Source organism: Hippocampus guttulatus, chromosome 19, assembly GCF_054856545.1.
Source record: "Hippocampus guttulatus isolate MCC_2025c chromosome 19, RoL_Hgut_1.0, whole genome shotgun sequence".
In the NCBI taxonomy this organism is placed as follows: Eukaryota; Metazoa; Chordata; class Actinopteri; order Syngnathiformes; family Syngnathidae; genus Hippocampus; species Hippocampus guttulatus.
The window spans coordinates 4,685,785-4,706,103 of NC_141279.1; the positions used below are offsets into that span (position 1 = coordinate 4,685,785).

The 20,319-nt window shown below is 44.6% G+C and overlaps 1 protein-coding gene across 1 annotated transcript; it reads left to right on the forward strand.

Annotated features, from left to right (window-relative positions):
* Positions 1-1,646: 1,646 nt before the first annotated feature.
* pmp22b (peripheral myelin protein 22b) lies at positions 1,647-8,696 on the forward strand. The gene is made up of 5 exons (XM_086099284.1): positions 1,647-1,779; positions 2,156-2,250; positions 2,415-2,508; positions 6,177-6,317; positions 7,450-8,696. The coding sequence occupies exons 2-5, from the start codon at positions 2,173-2,175 to the stop codon at positions 7,608-7,610; spliced, it is 474 nt and encodes a 157-aa protein (XP_085955410.1). The 5' UTR covers positions 1,647-1,779; positions 2,156-2,172; the 3' UTR covers positions 7,611-8,696.
* Positions 8,697-20,319: the final 11,623 nt, after the last annotated feature.

Sequence of the window (20,319 nt, forward strand, 5' to 3'; positions counted from 1 at the left end):
GAGTGGCGTGCGTTTTACTGCCGAGGGGAAGCTCGCTCTCTCGCCACTCTTCCCCGCAGGCTCGCCGGGCTATCAGAGGAGTTGCACAGCACTCCGTCGGCGGCCACTTCAAGGCTGGCGCTCGGCTCAATCTTGACACAAGTGCAGCGAAGAGCGTTCATGTCGACGCGTCTTAGCGGCGAAACTAAGCGCGCTGTGTGTTTTTAGCTACTAGTAAGCGACAGGAAGCGCGCGCCACTTCCCGTCTTTATGAGGAACTCGGCCGACTGAGGATCCGCGACTGCAAATATTTGGGAATATTTACAAGTTTGACGGCTCCTTGCACATTTCCTGGAATTCCACTCGTTGCGTCGCGATGAGCAACACTGGTGGATATTTTTACACACATTCACACACAGAGCGGCGACAGAGGAATGAGTCATATCAAACAAAAGGGGAGGACCCTACACACATGCAAGTTAGCGTAGGAAGTACATTCACATGGGCGATGAATCACCTCGCTCATGATACAACCTTTAATGTTTATGTTTCTTATTTCCATGGAAACCACAAGTCAAGGGGAAGGAGACCCCCGGCTGGCCAGCATCATCAGAACATTACGTCCGGTTCATGGAAACGCGTTTGTACAGTACACCTGGGAGATGATAAACGTTGTGATGTTGTCTTCCGGTTCAGAAAATGACAAGAGCACACTACGGTATAGGTACCAGGTAGGAATTCAAAATTAACTCATTCAGTACCAGCCAATTCTAGACCAAGTCTGAAAAGACGTTTAAAAACGTCTTTGGGAGTGAATGAGTTAAAAGGGGGAGCAAGACTTGAATGAAGCCTCATTTCATCCCTCCTGTATTTTGCTCAAGGACGCTTCAACATGGCTACAGGATCAAACCCTCAACCTTGGACCACGACTCGACCTTGAGCCAGGTGTGATTTACTTCCAAATAAAATTGTGCCTTCAAAGAAATACTGTCGTCTGTTTTTACTAAATATATTTTTTTAAACTAAAGGAGTTAATTCAATCATATAACTCGAATAATGGATTATTCCATCCACCCATCCATCCATCCATTTTCTAATGCGCTTATCCTCACGAGGGTCGTAGGCATGCTGGAGCCTAATGTGATGGAGTTATTACCAAATAGGATAATAGTACACTACAGAACTAAAAAAACATCAACTGATCAAGCAGAGCTGGAAATTATAAAATTGCATTTCTTCTTTTTTTTTTTTAAATCTTGGAGAACACACGGGGTCAAATTTGACCCCTATAAATTCTGCTACTCAAATGCTACCCTTAAATCCCAAAGGGTCAAAATCGTCCCTAATCCAAAATTAGGATTAAAGCATTGAATATTTGAAAAAACATATATTTTGGTGTTCAGTGAACATATAGCAGTCATTTAATGTACAAAGATGAAAAGGGTTCTTTGGTTCTCCAGGGTTAAATTCCAAAAAAGTGTCCTGGAGACCATATGTCTACTATTACTACTACTACTACTAGCAAAACAGTGATTCCAAAAACACACAGGGCTTGTTACCAGGGCAACGACGCGCCTTTCCGCAGCGTGTGTCTATATGCGGAGGGGGCCGGGCCGCCGGGGCGGGATTTGTCTCTTCCATAATGAGACACTTTATAAGAGGCAGCCGGCTGTCAGCTCTCCGTCACACACACAGCCGCTTCAGGACACCACTCGCTCCTTCTACTCAGGCTCGTTGTTTGGACAAAAACTGATTACCGCTTTGTTTTTCCCTCCCCGCTGTGAATACTCTCTTCTCCAAGTAAGTACAATTTGCAATGGTTATAAAAAAAAAAAAAAAAAACTGCACTGGAAGTGGACTTTGTGCTTTAAGATGACTTTGGGTGACAGGATTAAGACGATAAAAATGGCTGCATGTGACATTGAGCGCGTAAAAGGTCGTTAAAGGTGACTCTGGATGCAACGTTAGTGCTTTCGGTGGGTGAAAAGCGGGAGCGCTTGTCCGGAGCCTGCTGCAGTGACACACCCATGTCCCGCTAGCGTGCGCGTACATGGACGCGCGCGCGCACACACGCACACACACACACACACACACACACACACACACACACACACACACACACACACACAAGCTCTGATTCCTTTTCTTCCTCTTCTTCTTCTTCATCTTGCTCCAGACTCTTCTCTCGCAAAGATGCTGCTGCTTCTCCTGGGCATCGTCCTCCTGCACATCGCCGCTCTGGTGCTCCTCTTCGTCTCCACCATAGTCAGCGTGAGTCCCGCTTCTGCCCATGTAGAAGGGGGGGGGGGGGGGTTTAATGGGGTGGTGGATAAGTGGCGTGGGGTGGGGGGGGGTGTAATGAATAAAAGCGTAAACAATAAATCTGTCACGTGTTTCTAATTTTTGCTTCTTTTTTTTTTTTTTTTCGTCCTCAGGCGTGGACCTCGAGTGACATCGGCACCTCGGACCTGTGGACCAATTGCTCCATCATCAATGGGGGCTACCGTTGCGACGGCGCCTCCACTGGAGGTCAGAGTCTTCTTCGTTTTACACGACGGATTATAATGAGGATTAACAATCATGAGTCGTTGGAGGGATTCGTAAAGCAGGCCGCGCGCAACGGGGGATCCCAGTGACATTGATATTATTATTGGCAAAATGATGATTGACATTATTGGTATGAGTATTGACAATGATTATCAGTCAGGTTATTACTCTCATCATTGATGAATGGTGGTAGCGTTTGGTGTGCGATGGAGGGACCGCGGTGACATTAACGTCATGACTGACACGGGCATTATTATTTACATTGTCAATCTTGTATTACTGACATTAATCCGATATGATGAATTACATTTACAGACATTGTTAGTATGGTTCCCGATCATTCCCAAAATATCAATGCAGTGGTACCCACCAGGAAGGATTTCATGTGCCATTATGATCAGTGACGTTAATATGATCATTATCATTGATGATCGATAAGGCAGTCGGAGTGCAACGGGGGGGGAGTCGCAATCACATGATCAGCACTGCAATGCCAAACACTAACCACACAAGAAAACATTGCCAGTGCTCTGAAGAATTTATGCAAAGGACTAACGCAATGACATGATGAGAACTGAGGACTGGTCAAGCATTGGCGTGGTCATGGAAGACCAACAGTTTTCTTAAAAGAAGGAAAAAAAAAAAGATGGAGGACGCAGCATGCAGAATGAAACGATTCGTACGAAGATCAGCAGTAATAAAGGCGTGGCAGGGCTTTGGACGACGACTTGATGTCTGACGGTGACATTTGTACGACGTTTGACACTTTTAAGGGATGATCATTACTATTATGGTTATCGATAATAAAAAAAAAAAGTGACAACGCTGCGGATGACTTAGAATTATTAATTTTGTGACAACAATATGATGGGCTTCTTGAAAGCTAACAATTAATTTGGTTCTTCTTACTACTGAGGCGCGTTATTCAGACTATTCTGCTTGCCGAGGTACCGAAGCAGCGCCTATGGAGGACAGTGCAGGATGACTTGCCAATTATGAGGGCGTGTCGGGGTTGCCCCTCTGGCGCCATCTAAGGGAGAGAATGCGCCAGTGGTCGTTGGAAAGGCCGCCGCCTGTATAAATAGTCAGTGGCGTGATGTCCATATTGAGGTCCCGTGTGCAGAAACAGCACAGTGACCGGCCATTTGTGATGCGTGGGCGTGTGGGTGGGGTTGCGGAGGAGTATTTAAAGCATGCCTGTGTGTGTGTGTGTTTGTGCCGCTCATGCTGACGACGGGTCACGCCCAGTGTTCTGACACTGCCGGTGTCCCGTCTTAGCTTCCAGCGTCCAGCAGGACAATTTAGGGAGGCGGCAGCTGGGCTCTTTGAGATTTATATAGCATGTGTGTGTGACAAGATTTGAGTGGAGGTTATTTTGTGCCAACTTTAGAAGTTTTTTTTTTTTTTCTCCCCGTGAGGGTTTTAATGCCAGTGATGTCATTAGTCCAGTGTGGGCCAAGCTGGCCCAGTCCAGGCTGTGTGTTTTGTCAGGTAGTTTGTTTGACTTGCTTTCACGAGGCCCCATGACGCACTGTGTTTATTTAAGCAGGCCCGCGTGTGTGTGTTTGCGTGTGTGTGTGTGTGCATGTGGCACATGATAGGAAGATAGCGGAGCAGCCAGGGTAGAGGTGTCAGGGGTGTAGGGCGTCACCATGAGGCAAGATTGCGCGCCGAGTAATCCAGTTTGATGCTTTGTTACCCCCCCCCCCCCCTCCATACTACAGTACTAACCAAATCGGTAATTTTTATGTTGGAGGTCGCCATGGAAACAAGCAGATTGAGACATAGGAAGTGGGTAAAGGGAGGACAGGGGTCACGTTCACATACTAATGCTTTTCAAGCACTCTAATCTTTCATCCAGGAAAAAATATTTCATTGATTTTCGCCTGGATGGAAAAATTCTGAGCCAGCTCACATTTGACGAAATAAGAAAATCTAGGACTGAATGCTAGACTGTCAAAAGAGGATGATGTTTGAATTGAAGGAAAAAAAAAAAAGATGTTACTAATGCTAACATGCAGCCACCTAGCGCGTCAAGCATTTAGATTGTAGCCGACAATTTGACAAGGCGACTTCAGTTAAGATGTTAAAGAATTTATTACACGGGATGTTAGTCATGCTAACATTTAACCCGCAAGCATCCATTCAGAATATGGAAATCGAATGCAAACGAATGTTTGACTGTATGATTTACAAAAGCAGTTGAAGGGGATGGTAGTTTTTCTGTTATTGTGAATCAAATTAGTAATGATCACAAATAGCCATTTACAGCATAAACGAGGAAATACTATTTTTGCAACAGGAAAAAGATGTTACAGCACACCAATCAAAAATGACACCTGTCACTATACATTGCTGACATAGGTTGCTACAGGATGTTAAAATATGCAACTTGCCAACACGTTGTCACCTCGCATCATGATGGACCGAGAAACTCTCCAATAGGTTCTACTGCAACCATTTCAACAAAACAACTTTCAGAGGGTGTTCATGTTTTTGTTATTAAATGCGGCGTTAGTCACGCTAACACACCACCACTTAACATAGTGACGAAAAAATATATGCAACACCAAGAACTCTGGACATCGTTGCTTATCAACTGCTATTTTCCTGTTTGGCATTGAAGTGATGCTGAGTGGCATGATTGATTTGTGTTTTTATGACACCGGGAGGGGAAACGTCCCATGTTGACAGCCGAGGAAGGAAAAAGGCTCGCCGGCGTAGCATCCGTGTTTAAAGGCCAACGGACGGAACATTCCGCCCAGCTATCATTTTATCAACCGACGGGATTATGTAACATTTGCAAAAACTAAATCCCGTGTCGGGGTGGCGATTGCATTTTGGCGAGATGGCCGACGCGCCTCTAATAGTCCAAGCGTGTCGGCTTTCCTCGCTTATCTCATCCATCTTGCTCAACGGGAAATGGTCCAACACACACACTCACACACACATGTGCGCACGCACAGACGCACACACACGCACGCACGCTTTGTTTAGAAAGCAAAAACACAACATTGTCATTGTATAGCTTAATTTGATTTGAATTTCTTTCAGGGTAGATGTTGTTATAACATTTGCCACCAAAGCCAGTTTCATGTAGCAACATGAAATTTGGTGGATATGTCTATCATGACTATAAGCACAAAAAGCCAGTTTCACTTTCAGGATTTGGGTATTAGATGTGGATAGAAAGCACTGTACTTTAAATGGTGGCCGGTCTGGAAATCTGGGAAATTCCGAGCATCCCAGGTGGTTAATGGGTTAACTCAGTCAGTACCAGCCAATTCTGGACCATGTCTGAAAAGACGTTTAAAAACGTCTTTGGGATTGAATGAGTTAATGGACTTCACTGTTTTTGGCCTTGGAGGTCTCTGGATCGATGTTTAGTTTTTGGTCCTGATGCAAGGGATGGATGGAGGAGAAAGGCTGGGCGTGGGGATTTGAAGAACAAGATCCCCCAGCTAGTAGCATCGTTATGGATCCATTACAAGCTCCCTGAAGTAAACATGCTCCGTACAGCGTCTGCGCCCTTCTTTGCTTGCTGCCCTCGTTACAGCTTTAATGACGGGCATTTATTCTGCTGCCGTCTCCGGTGACCGGCCTGTTATTGATTATGTCTCCTCTTGCTTTTTTTTTTTTTTTATATCCAGAGTGGATCCAGGCGGTCCAGGCCCTCATGATCCTGTCCATCATCTTCAGCTGCCTGGCGCTCTTCCTCTTCTTCTGCCAGCTTTTTACTCTGCAGAAGGGCGGACGCTTCTTCATCACCGGAACCTTCCAGATCATTGCCAGTGAGTAAACCGCCTCGACACAACCACTAAGGAAATACAAAGAACACCCAAGAACAACTTTTGCAGGATATTTGATGTTCACAGAGAACATGGAACTCTTCTGTCCAGTTCAACAAGGCAGTCTTCCATGAGATTTTAAAACGTGTTCAACAACCGACCTCAATACCCGACTACACCTACGGACTTTACATTAAGATCCTAGGTCCTGCGTTGTTTCCCAGGGGTTCTCCCAGGGTCTTGTCCCGGTTAGACATATCCAGAATCCCTCCCATGTGATTTCAAGGAGGTATCTAAGCGAGATCCTAGACCATCTGACTGCTTTTGGAAGCGCCAACAGAGTCTGCGACCTTGTAAACTACATAGCCTGGTTTAACATCCAGCTGTAGTGGGTTTAGGACTTTTGATCCAATTCCCACATAATTTCCATGGTCTGCCCCAGGGTCTCGGCCTAGTTGAACACCTACACCATCCATCTGCTTCCCTGGATGCTTACAAAATGGCAAACTGCATTGACTCTGTAGTGCGGGTTCAGACTTTTAATAGAGGTACTGTGACGTATTCTCAGTCTGGCCCGGGGTCTAGTCCCGGCTGGACATGCTCGGATGTCCAATCAGGAAGACGTAAGGGGAGCATAAGGGAGAGCCTAGACACTCCAACTGCTTTCTTAGGCGTCATACCCTTTCAGGTGGGTCCTCTGAAAGGTGTGGCCGGTCTAGAGGGGTTCTGACTTTTGACCAAGGTCCCATGTCTAGTCCTGGAACTGCCCCAGGGTCCATTCTCATTTGGACACGCCCAGGCTACCCTGTCAGGGAGTCGTCCAGGGACATCTATGAGAAGCCAAAACAGTCCAGTCTTACAGCTGGCGTAAATTGCACAAGCTGGACAGTGCCTGTGTTGCGTCCTAGAAATTCCTTAGAATTTCGGACATGCCTGTAACACCTTGTCAATATCCAGGAGCTAAGCGAGAGCCGAGACCACCCAATTGCTTTCACATGCGTTGACCAAGTTGTCCCAGTTGTTGCGAGTGATTTTGTCCCAGCTATCGTGCGTTTCTGGCATTAGAACTCGGTTTCGCTAGGTCTTATTTATTTCCTAATTTCTTTATTTTAATCGTTCTGCCTACCTACCCCAGGTTTGTTTGTGATGAGCGGCGCCATCATCTACACGGTGATGAGTCCAGAGTGGGTCCCTGACACGGACGAGTTTGGTTACTCCTACATCCTGGCGTGGGTGTCCTTCCCCATGGCACTGATCAGCGGCCTCATCTACGTCATCTTGAGGAAGCGAGAATGAGCGCCGCCGCCGCCATCCCCATCGTAGCACTGACGTCATCTACCCCACACCCCAACAACTACGCCGCCACTTGCCGACGCCCCCGAGCAAACCGACCGCGTCTCCGTTTCAAGATGTATATAGTATCTATGGTTTAAAACCTATTTATAATGTAACACTTTTACATACGTGTACATAGTTTTTGTGTTGCTCGGTCACGTGAGCTTGGTTCGCTTGATTAAGTGCCTCTGTGTTTGTTTTGTTTTGTTTGTTCATTTGCCAAAGGATTAACAGTACATTAACCAAAGTGCATGTTTAAAACAGACTAGGAGGATTAGCAAATTGTTTTGTGTGTGCGTGTTTAGTTTGAAAAGAAGAGTGGTAAGCAAGCCAGGATACAACAACATTAAGCGATAGATCTGGTCCTTTTTTTTTTCTACGTGTGAGCTTTTTATATTTCTTTTCAACAAAAAACAAAACAAAAACAAAAGATGGTGCTATTATTCTATTATAAATATTTATCATTCCTCTTCCATCACGCCACTCGTGGGTCGGTCGGTGGACGTCGGATTTCAATCCATTCAGTCATTTGGACTATCAGTATTAGCTAGAATATTACAGTACAATAACATGATGATATACTCTGCGGCTTCTGCTTCGTAGCTTTCGTCTCATTATTTGCCCGTTTTTGTTTTTCGTTCTTTTTCCATCGCGGCTTATACCACTTTGTATTTGTGACTGTTAACCACATATGCAAGTTAGATGCAAACAAAGGCCAAGTTGGCAAAGAAGAGCGCGTCGTGGCCGCACGCATACTTGAACTCCGCCGCACAACAACATTGTGTCGTAAACGTTGTGCCTAACGAAACCATGCACACGCCTTAACTCCACCGAAAATTGAAAAGTCATGATAAACTAGCTAGCGCTGATGTATTCTGCCGAGAAAAGGGACTGAAGTCGCATTAATTACTTGATGCATGTGGGAATAAACAGATGTCATACACACACACACACGCACACACACACGCACACACACACACACACACACACACACAACACTGCACTACCAGGGCTGCAAACGTGAAAATAAAAGCTAATTTTGAACCATTTGCCTTGTATTAATCTGTGAGCCGATCATATACTGTACAACAAAGCTGCCGGCACTATCAAGGCACTAAGCGGCAGCCATCTTGCATTGATACATCTATTGTATAATGTCCAGTGTGGGTCCAGTTAGAAGAGACTTGACGCTCTGATGACGACTGCCCGGCCATTTTGTCGCGGGTGCTTTGTGTGTGCGCGTGTATTGTCTCATGTTTACACTCATGTGTAGCGTTCGCCGTGTTACCAAAGCTAACTGTGATTTACAGCGTAACCAATAAAGAGGACCTCTCTGACCACCAAAAACATCTTGCTTTCATTTTTTCCTTTAAAATAAAATAATAATGGGCATGTTTTCTGACAAATTGCACATTTGAATAGATACCATCTTTGACATTCTGACGTCTTTAACGCAAACATGTTCAGCTTCTCATTATGCATACGTCGTGGCCATTTATATTAACATAAATGACATGAAAACAAAATACGATTTACTTGGATTTTTCAGTAAATACACGAGCAGTTATACACGAGCGGTTGTCCGGCACCCAAGTATGTGCATTTTATGACAAATTACATGAGAACAGACAACAAAGATTGACAGTGCAATTGACCTGATATGTTTTTCAAACAACATATTTGTTTTCTGCTGTCGTGCAGAATCAACAGAAGAACGCCATCATGGCACTACGTCACTGGAGGGATACAACTTTAAACCTTCTGCAACATTGCAATCTGGCGGCTGCAGCTGCTTCGTGCAACAAGGCGATATAGCTAGCGTGCACTGCCCCCTTGCGGAAAATTGCAATCATTACACCTCAATTCATATGACTCGGGAGTAAAAAGTCCCCATCATTTTTTTTCTCACGCCATTGTCCCCACATCATTAAGTTGACACATGATCAATTAGTCTGGTGCTAGATATGCGACTCGTCCACTTTTGCCGTCGTCTGCTACTCATGTCTCATTTGGCACCAGTGCTGTCATGGCTTGTCATGAATAATGATAGCAGTAAATGCCTTTAAAAGACGATTTGGCCTGATGACAAAGTGTGATGTCAAGTAAAATAGCTGAGATAAAAGATCGGAACACTGCCATTTGGACTTTTTTTTTTTTGCAAACTTTAAAAGTAGGGCTGGGTGATATGTCCTTAAAGCCAAATCCCAGATTTTTTTTTCACCACTAAAATCCAATTTCTGATTTAAATGATTTTCACCCCCTGTTCACTTTCTCCAGTGAGATTTGGGTTTGAGTGGGAATTATGGACTATTTTTGTTGAGTTATTTATTTTATTTTTATTTTTTTAGCACAATTCAAATTCATTTAGACAGCTTTAACCAATTACCTTCAAAATATTTATTATTGAAACATTTCTTTTAGCAGTACAGAAACAAAAGTTAGCAAAAAAAAAAGCTCAAAACGATACGATTCAGACAGTGTTTCAATTGATCAAAGATTTCACATTACGGTTATATTTTACACACACATTTTTTGGGGGAACGTGCTGAGCAAAAGTTGGCTCAGAAATGTACTAACTGTATGATTTTTAAATTGTCATCTTCTAAAGTTAGATTTTTGCATTTATATTTATTTATGAGGACGAATGATACAAATTTTTCTTTACCCAATTTCAGGGATTCTGTCAAATATTCAATTTGCAAACAACAGCCAAAAGTGCGCCATCATCTATCACTGCCTGGTGAAATGGTACGACGTGATGCCTAATTAGTTCAGCCGGTGCATGGGGGTCTTTGAGAGGAAGGGGGTGCGGTCAGAAGACTCAATTAAGGCTCATGAAATGCAAATGGCCCACGATATGAGAGGTTTGGGGGTTTTCGCCGCCATCTGCTTGCCATCGCCACTGTCGGAAGAGCCTCTGGGCGCAGCCCATTTGTGTATCGCAAGCTCATTTTGGCCTTTAGCACGTTAGCATTAGCGCAGTGGTAATTTGGAATCACTCCGCATGCCACAGAGGGTCAAAATTATTCCCTCCCTGATGACATAAATTAATTTCGCGCATGCAGCTGACACTTGGAGTGCCTTCCATGCGGGCGGCCCTTCCAAGGCCAGGACCCCAGCCATCAGGCTCATCGGGGCCGCACGCTCAGCCATCCATCAACGAAAGCGCATCAAAAGAACTTTTGACAGCTGTCGAGCTCGAGACGTCAATCTGAAAAATTGACATCTTTACACGATGAAATGATGGTGAAGCAACATGCAGTTCATCGCTCGGGGTCGTTTTTGCATTCCTGTTCCAAGTATGGGGAGTGTGCTTAACTGCTTTGATGAGCGTTTACGGTTTTAATTAGAAGAAAGAAAGTGGATTGTTTGTCATCTTGACGGCGGTCCTTCAGGGAAGACATTAGCCACTTAGCTCGACACATTAAAAACACTGTTGCGCTCACTGCAGTAAATCACATGCACACACTGAAAGGCCATATGGTCAACATATTCCTATACGGTTCAGGGACTTTTATGGCTGGTGTTTAAAGAAAGTGAGGGGGGGGGGGTTGCAGGGGGGGTTCCTGAGGCAACTTAATATAGTCGGCCCCAGTCCATTAGAGAGACGTTATTTCTATTAGCCGTGTCAGAGTGGACGCATTTGGAAGCCTCTGTTACTTTTTTTTTGGGGGGCGGGGGGCGTGAAGGCAATACAACTCTGCTGCTGTGTAAAACGTAAAATTGCCTTTTTTTTACTGCAGTGCCATCTGCTGGATCCTCACTGGCAGTGCAGGCTCCATGAAACGAGGAAGTGGACAGGACGTTTGGCGTAGGAAATTTGCCGCAGTTTTGCCGCTCTTGGCAGCTGGCAATAAGTCAAAGGCCTCGAGTGACCCCAAGCTGCCACTTTACGCTTGCGCTGATCCAGAACAGAACGCGTGGCGACACCCCGTATCTTGACCCCTCTCGCGCCAGTCTAATGTGTCAACTCCCTCTGCAACGAGCTGCCACAACATTAGTGCAACGCTGAAAGGAAGTCCATCTTATTGGACTCCTTCTGCGAGGTGTTTTTCTTCTTCCTCCGTTTTTTAAAAAAAATTTTAATGACGTGTCGTAAGTCACCCCGACTCGAGATGGCGGAACCCAGCATCTGCACGCCACCTGGAGTGGTGGAAAAGTGGACCTGACAAGTGCTAAAACATCTGGAAACGTCCTCGTCTTGAGCTACATTTTTTAAAGTGTTACTTTTGCATTCAAGGCTCGCGGTCCGAGTGAATCGTTGGCAAGGCAAAGACAGTGCTAAGAATTGAAGTGCTCACATTCAGTCGTTGCTGTTCAGCTAGCGAAACAAACCAGGAAGAAGACTTTGTCGCCATCTGTTGGAATGCTAACAACAACAAGGCTATCAACCTTTGTCACTGACTTTTTTGGGGGGGGGGGGAATTCAATTGTTCTATGTTAAACTGAATTGAGGAGCTTCATTTACACAAACGTAGTGCTTTACAGCCCATCTTGGGGCATTTATGTGCCAAGGAAGTATGTTGAGGTGAGCTGGGATACGAGCAGAAACCATAATAAAAGATGAAAAGACATGCAATTCATTTAAGGAGAGGAAATATAGAGTGCCGCATCCATAAACACGGCAAGTCAAAGTTGCGTCAGACAAAAGTGCACGGAGACTGCAACAGGTTGCGATCAATAACTGATTAGCGTCTTTAGCCTGGGGTGCAATCAACATGGACGCTGCCGGACGTCATATCCGCACCTCATTTGCAAGTCACCGTGGCTCTATTGTTCCGTCGTCTCCTAATTTAAAAAATCATTAGCGCCCTGAAGCTTGACAAAAGATGCCATCAGACAGTCAATAATGGCATAAATTAGTCAACGTCGGACGAGCAAATGAGATAGCGCTGTTGCCAAAGCACAGCGGCTGCGGAACGCTAACATTGTTTATTTTTGTTATTTCCCGCGCCCGCAATGACAAAGCGACTCGACCGTAAAGCGACCAGCGGGGGCTGACATCCGCCCGGCTGACCGGCCACTAGAACGAGTACCTCATCGTACCCATCTGACAAACTATTTTTGGCAACTAGCTTTTCATGATGTCTCCTTCCATTAACCAAACAGTGATCAGAATTGATCCATTGACTACCCACTGTTTGACCTCTGAACCTCCAGTGGCTGTGGTTGAATTATAAGCCTGGCAGGACCATGTACATCTGTCAGGCGGCAGGCGTAGGAGGGGGACACTGTTGGGAAGGGCGGAAGATTGGAAAGTGAGGTCAGAAGATGAAGATAAGAAGTTGACATTCCGGTAGGAGGAAGAGAATGGCGGGTTCTAAAAGAATCACAAAAGTCCTATCTCAGCTTCCTGTATTTCTATCTTGTCATCATCCTATGGCATCTGAAATCATTCCAAAGCTTCTGTCTGACTGACCCTGCGTGCAGTCGCACCCTCTCTGACAAATTAGAGATGGGGCGAGCACCTCGTTGCCGTCCGGAGACTCCAAGCAAGGTGCCCAAGAGTCATTTTGGAAGACCTCAGGGGTGCACTACGGTCCCAGATGCCACCGCCTCTCTTCTCTTTATATGCTAATGAAGCTGCCAAGATGTTCTGACATGTAACAGCTTGGCCCAAGTCGGCAAGGGAGTGCTTTAGGTTGCCGTGACGCCACCCGGCGGGAGCTCCCGGGCGCCCCCGGGGGCAGGTGGAGCAGAACAGCAGCAGATTGCTGCCCTGTTCCGTCATCATCTGGCACAAGATACCAGCTGGGCCTTCACTTCCACTAGTCATGACCCCGACGACGTGGCACAATGGGAAGGTCTCCGTACCCCGTTTGGACCGCAAAACCTGCCCACCTCAAAGAAAACCACAACTGTGCGGCCACAATCTCGACAAATGTGTCTGATGTGCACACAAAACCTGAGATGATAATTTGTTCCAAAATCGGGGGGGCGCTATTTGACATTTGAACAGCTTTGCAACAATATGGTCAACACACAAAACTGTATTTAAATAGCACAACAAGTACATTTTGCGTTGACAAATGGCGTATTTTTCCAGCTCAGTCAATGCTACAAAATATTTGATCAAATCATAGAATTCCAGAAGTAACAGTGGACGTCCATCTTACTTAAAATGTCAGCACTATTTAACTCACTCCCAAAGACGCTTTTTAACGTCTTTTCAGACTTATTCCAAAATTGGCTGGTACTGAATGAGTTAAAAGTCCGAACTGGATTCCTTTCAAACGATGATATGCAACTGAAACCAAAAAAAAAAAAAATCGATACGAACTTATTTATTAATTGATGTTTATAGACGGACTACTTAAACAGCCCAAACTTTTGGTTTCACTTAACATTTAAAGAGCAAAACAGATGTGTCCTTTCAAGCTTGGAGCTGCCTGCCCGCTGCATTTAAGAGCAAGTCAAATGCAAATTGCACTTTATTTCTCCCGTCAAGCTCTTTAAATCACTCGGGACATTTGGATGCAAATGACAGTAAGAAGAAGGAAAAAGAAGGAGAAAAAAAAAAAGGAGGAGGAGGTGTTGGTCTACAAAGGCCACAAGTGCCTTAATCCTCAGCAATCGCCTCCGAATGAAGCAACTTTCCAGCAAGAGGAGTTTTCTTTTCAAAGTGTCATCATGCTGTCATTAATGAGGTGCTGTAAAAAAAACACATTGTCTTGGCTGCGGAAGGGGGCGGCGGCGGGGGGGACGAAATCCCATTGACGGAGAACTTTCGCTCTCAAGTCGAAAGATCGAGCCACAATTAGAGCGTGTAACGGCGCCAGAATGGGAACCGCGGAGCTGTTTGCGTCTTAAAAGCAACCTGCTGGTGACACTGGAAGCCGAGAGACAATGGCATTGTCCCGGAAAGTGGCTCGAGGGCCAATGAAAGTGGACTGCCGGGGCATCGTCGCCACATACGATGCTGCTGTCCTATTCTGCTTATACAGATTTTTTTTTTTTTTTGTTATTCACGTCATTTCATTCTTAACTTCTTACACACCGACGGTTCCTTCATATGTGTTGTCACGTCTGCATCACATTCTGTTGATATATTGAGTCAGGTAGAGATGTCGTTCTTACGTGTCGTGTATATAGAAAATATTCTGAGATTTTTGGCGACACAACGCTGCTGACTAATCACGCTGCTTTGGATATTTTTTGGAAGTGTCACACGTTTACTTTTTTTTTTTTTTTTAATTCATGTAATTTCATTTTCAACCGCTTATGCATGGACTCTCTATTGACACACATTCTTCTGCTCTCTGCAATGTCTTGCTGTTCACACTCACAAAAAAATAAATAAATACAATTTAAAAAAACAACTTCATTTGGTCAGACGTTTATTTTATTTTTATTTTTTTTTAAATCTGCATTTTCTGTATTATTCTGTTTCAATATTTATAGTTTCGATCTTCCCTACTTATACTGTATATGCAGACAATTTGAGACATATGGTTATGCGAACAAATGTACAAACGGACCAACAACAAAACAAACATCTTTTCAAAGATTTCAGGGTAAAACTTACAAGACGGTGATTGGATTCTGAACGACTTACTTTAGCTACTTTTTCTTCGACGTAAATAGCTCCTGTGCTGTGTTTATCTTGTTTTCAGAAAAAAAACAAACAAACAAAACCAGCCAAACTCAGCACAGCCATAAAACGGCGGGGACAATTTGCACTTATTCGAAATTAAATGGCAGGACGGCAGACGCCGTGTCAGCAGGAAAGGCGGGCGGAGGGGGATTTTCTTCAGTCGTAAAAACGCAATGAGGCCACACAAGGCTACGTTTTTTTTTTCGTTTGTTTTTCTTGGGAATACTTTGTTTTATTCTCTCCCACTTTAAGGCTAAAACTGTGATGAAGACTTGAGACATTGAGAGCCCAATTACAATTAGCGACACTTTGTTTTTGGTCTTCCTCATTAGAGTGAAGAGTATTATTGTGCTCCCGTTGAGTGGTTAACTTATTGACCAGGACGATTGAGTAGGAGGCATTTTTAATCTCAGTCTAAACGCACCTAACTTGCATCTGATTAGTGATCCGCCGCTGACATATTTTTTTGTCGAAACCGTTTGCAGAGAAGTTCACCAAGTCACAGCTTTCTGTGTATTTTTGTGCTCTTTCTGTAACGCCCCAAGGTGCCGACCAAACGCTACTTCGAAGCCGCCATGTGAGTGGAGCATAGCTAATTGGCTTGACAGCAAGCGGCAGTGTGATGGAAGACTCCAACCGAGGTCAAGACGGGCTGCCGAGCGCCGTGGGTCGGAGAAATCAGGGTGGTAGGCTTCTCAAAAATGACGGCGAAAAAAAAAAAATCCGCATCGCTATTTGGCAGGGGTTGGAAGTTTAACGGGCGATTCGCTGGTCACCGTTTTTTGCAAAATTTGTATTTGGAGAACGAGAGTAGCAACATGTCACATGGTAAAAAAACAAACAAAAAAACATGTCTAAGTGTGCTATGGAAAAATAGTTTTTGGAATTTGTATGGTTTACAAAGCAGCGAGTTGGATGACCACAAAAAAAAAAATCTGACTATCTGCAAGCTTTTTATATTCAAGGGTAACGTTGTAAGGTGAGTTTGAAACGAGAGTGCTTTGGGATCAGTGTTCGGTTTAAATGCTGTTAATACGGGCACTTCTTAACCCCCATGAATAGTGAGGGTGCCCTGTCTCATTTTTTAACGCTGGCTTGACTTGTTTGCTGTTTTTGTTCACGCACAGGTTAAAGATGGATGCCCGGATGCACACTGCCCCCTCCCCCGCCCCTTTGTCCCGCCCAATCAAAGGGGGCTATTGAACAAACCTGAAGCCCTAGCACAGCCCACTGCACATGAAAAAAACAAAAAACAAAAAATAACAAGCCGATAGGTTCCTTTGTAGCTCTGAGAGGTAAAACCCAGAAGTTTTTAAAAGGTCCACCTCATTGTCTGGCTGCCACAATGGACCCTCTATCTGTCGCGGGACAATAGCAGCTCATTCACGCCGTCATTAACCCCTTCTGTGGAAAGCGGAGGAACGGGGGAGTTGCACCGTAACACCTCAGCCCGCCCCCAGAAGAGAGGCTCGCCTTTGGCGGTTACAGCCCCTCCCTTTGTCCCTTTGTGCGCCGAGTGATGGATCGCGTCGGGCGGAGGGCAAATGAGGACCGGAGAGAGTTGCGCAAGGGCTCGACTTACAACTTCAGTTCAGCGAGCGGAGAAATTAAAACACCCCCGGAGCCATGTGATCCCGGACGTAGCCTCGGGCCATCAATGAGGGACGGGAAACCAGGTGGTGACGTTCCCAATTGGGGCAGCGCAACTTTAGCTTTAGCGGGAAGGGGGACATCACTGGCTTTGATGATGCTCTTCGTACTAGTTTAATCCTGGCGATTTAAACTCGTCGTTTAATTCTGGCGGCGGCATCTAATTACATGTTATGTCATTAATTAGTCACTTCAGTCAGACACATACACACAGATACACACTCATGTATAAGAAATCGAACGGTTTGTCCATTTTATGTATGACAGGACTGAAAACAGCATGTGGAAGCGGATGTCGAAAATAAAATCTTTGCTTTCATGTGTTTTTAAATGTGCGTAAAAGTATGAGGAATGCCGCCGTTCCTCTTCACCGGACGACCGCTACATTCATTGTTTCACTCCGCGACTCGCCTTCGGTTTTAACTCATTCACTCCCAAAGACGTTTTTAAACGTCTTTTCAGACTTGGTCCAGAATTGGCTGGGACTGAATGAGTTAATTGCGCACACACAGTCATCTATAATTTGTAATTGAATCACAATTCACCCGTGTACTTCAATCGCCACGTTTTAGCCCTGAACTCTGTCGGATTAATCGTGTCTGAAATCCAACCCGAGCGCCGCCTCTTAATTACAGCGGGTTCAATAATGTAATTAATTAGCATCTTCTTATGAATAATAAAGGATCTGAGGTTGAGCATGAGGGGCTGCAGTGATAAAAACCACACACGGTTCAGTAGAAAATTTACGCGAAAAGACAAACTGTGTTGCAGGGGGACACATGCATTTCATTTTACATGCAAACTTATGCTCGTGACTGAAATATCGCGGTAATTATAGAGTCATGCTTGTAAAGCTGTAAATAGGCTGCCTCAAAAGAAAATGGACAACTTCCTAAGCAACTTCAGACAAGGTCCCTTGAGACTTCCGTCATAATGGACGCATCCGCCCAATTTCCTATTGATTGGTGGAACTGCTTAAATGGCCTGCTTGTTTTACATGGCAAAACCTCCAAATGATAGACATGGCCCTAATTTTTCCAAAAGTGACAGCGGGTGTTACTGAATGAGTTTTCTCATCAAGGTCCGCCCTCAATAGTGAGCCAATCGTTTTGTTGTGCTGCACATTGCATAAAGGCGGTGACGGCGCAAAAATGGAAGAATGAGATTTTGATTTTGCAACGCCAGCATTCCCTTGCTCTCGTGACTCACATCCCGGTGTGTGTTCCTTCCTTTAATCAACGCACACAGGCGCCGAGTAATAACCACTGGCCCTCAATGATAAGGTAAGTGTGTGTGTGTGTGGGGGGGGGGGGGGTGTAAAGTGTTCATTTGGCGGGAGTGGCAGACAGCCGCTAAGCTTCTTCAAGCTTAATGAGGAGCCACACAACTTCACTCGATTCTCCTCGCGACGGCTTTATTTTTTTTCCCCAAAATGTTTTTCGGCTCTGCTTTCATCCGTCGGAATTAAAACCCTCCCAGGGAGTGCATTTGTGTCATTAAACCCGTCATAACACGTGGCAGGAGAGGTTTCTGCAAGCGAGGAAAAAAACCAAACACTCACAAACTATAGCCTACCGACACACCAGGAAGTCAATAAAAAAAAGATGAGGTGTCATGTTTCATGGAGAATCTTTAAAATAATAAAACTTTGCAAGCAGCATCCGATATATTTGGCAGAATCCTTGAGTTCCCCTCAAAAATTGTTGGTTCATTCCAAAATGGCCGTCTTCCTGTTTAATAATGGCCCTTTAACACTTTTTTTGTGATTTTTTAAAAATTCCATGACCACACAATTTTGTGTTTATCTGTGCAATTAGTGTCAGATTTTTTTTCCCCCTCAAACGGGGAATTTTCCCGAAATAATTGCTTCAAAGAAAAGTCTTTATTCATTTATTATTATTATTTTTATCTTCTTGCACAAGTCCTTGAGATTTTTTTTGTATGTACTGTCATGATAGATGTCCAAATGATTTTGGAGTTGTTGTTTTTTTAATACACACCCACACCCACACACGCACTTCTTCATTTATTTGGCATGGAGAGGCCTCCCAAAAATCTATTAATAATAATAATAATGATAATAATAATAATAATAATAATAAGCACAGCTATTCCAAAAGGGCCCTAACAATAAGTAAGTAAATCAATCATACATGAAAGGCGTGGTTGTGCAAAGCAGCTGCTGTCACACTACCAAAGATGACCACAAACGTCCTTGTACAATGGTCGCAACAACACAGTGACAACTACGTGTTACAGGCCCTTGTGATGCGCTGGCAACCTTTCCAGGGTGTGTCCAAGCCAAGTGGAGGAGGTTCCAACTCACTCACGAATGAGGACAAGCGCCACATAAACTGGATGGACAAAAACAATTGAAAATGTGGCCGCCCTGCTAGGACCTGACGCCACATAAAGCCCCAAGAAATGTTAATTGTACAAACTCTCCAGCAAGAGCAGAACTTGTGGAGGGGGGAAAAAGTCAATCTGCATTGAAAATATACATTTCAAAACATAGTGGAAAGAGATATGAAACGATGTCTATAAAACAATTTTAAAGTGACGTCATTGTGCTATGACAATAACTAAAAACTGCGCCGTCCGCCCGGGCGCCTCGCTTGTTATCTTTTGTCGTTTCATTCGCTTGCGTTTGAAGGGATTTGACTGGGCCGGATTGCTAATCCCAATTTTGAACATGAATCAGCGTTCCAGGCTAATTCCCTGCCTCTTTCTCATGATAATGGGCCAAGTTGGAGACGCAGCCATCGCCATGAAAAATGCCAGACCGGCTTATCTCACCGCCACAGCTTGCCGGACGCCGTCAAGAGAAGACAACCGTATCCCCGTTTTGAAATGAGGCGCGCTCACTAATGCTGGTTGTTGCTATCCGTGTGATGTAGCGTGTGTAGCAGCGAGCATTTTGTATGTTGGGGTGTGTATGCAGAGTGAACTGACTCATCGGGCTTGGATTTCTTGATTCTTGGTATAAAATATTTTAGATTTAATATATGCGTGTCCGGAGCATAGTCGCCATCTTTTAAAACTCATTCAGTAGTAGCCGATTCTGGACCAAGTCTGAAAAGACGCTTAAAAACGTCTTTGGGAGTGAATGAGTTAAAATGGATGGACTGTTCCTCCATTAAATCACTGGTAATGTAGTGGTTAACATCGTTGGCTTTGAAGCAATCATGTGTAGCTTTTGCCCTAAGTTGTTGGAAGCCATCTAAGACATGCTGGATAGATGGACTGCCCTTCCTCTGAAGAGTGAAGTGATTCACATAGTTGATCAGGCGGTTGAGCGACGACTGGTTCAGTGTGTGGTTTGCCTTTGGCCCAAAGGCCACTGTGATAGGCTCCTGGAACAGATGTCAAAATAGAGGGCTAGATTGACACCTTCATTCCTGAGGAGTGTGGCGTTTCACATCGCGA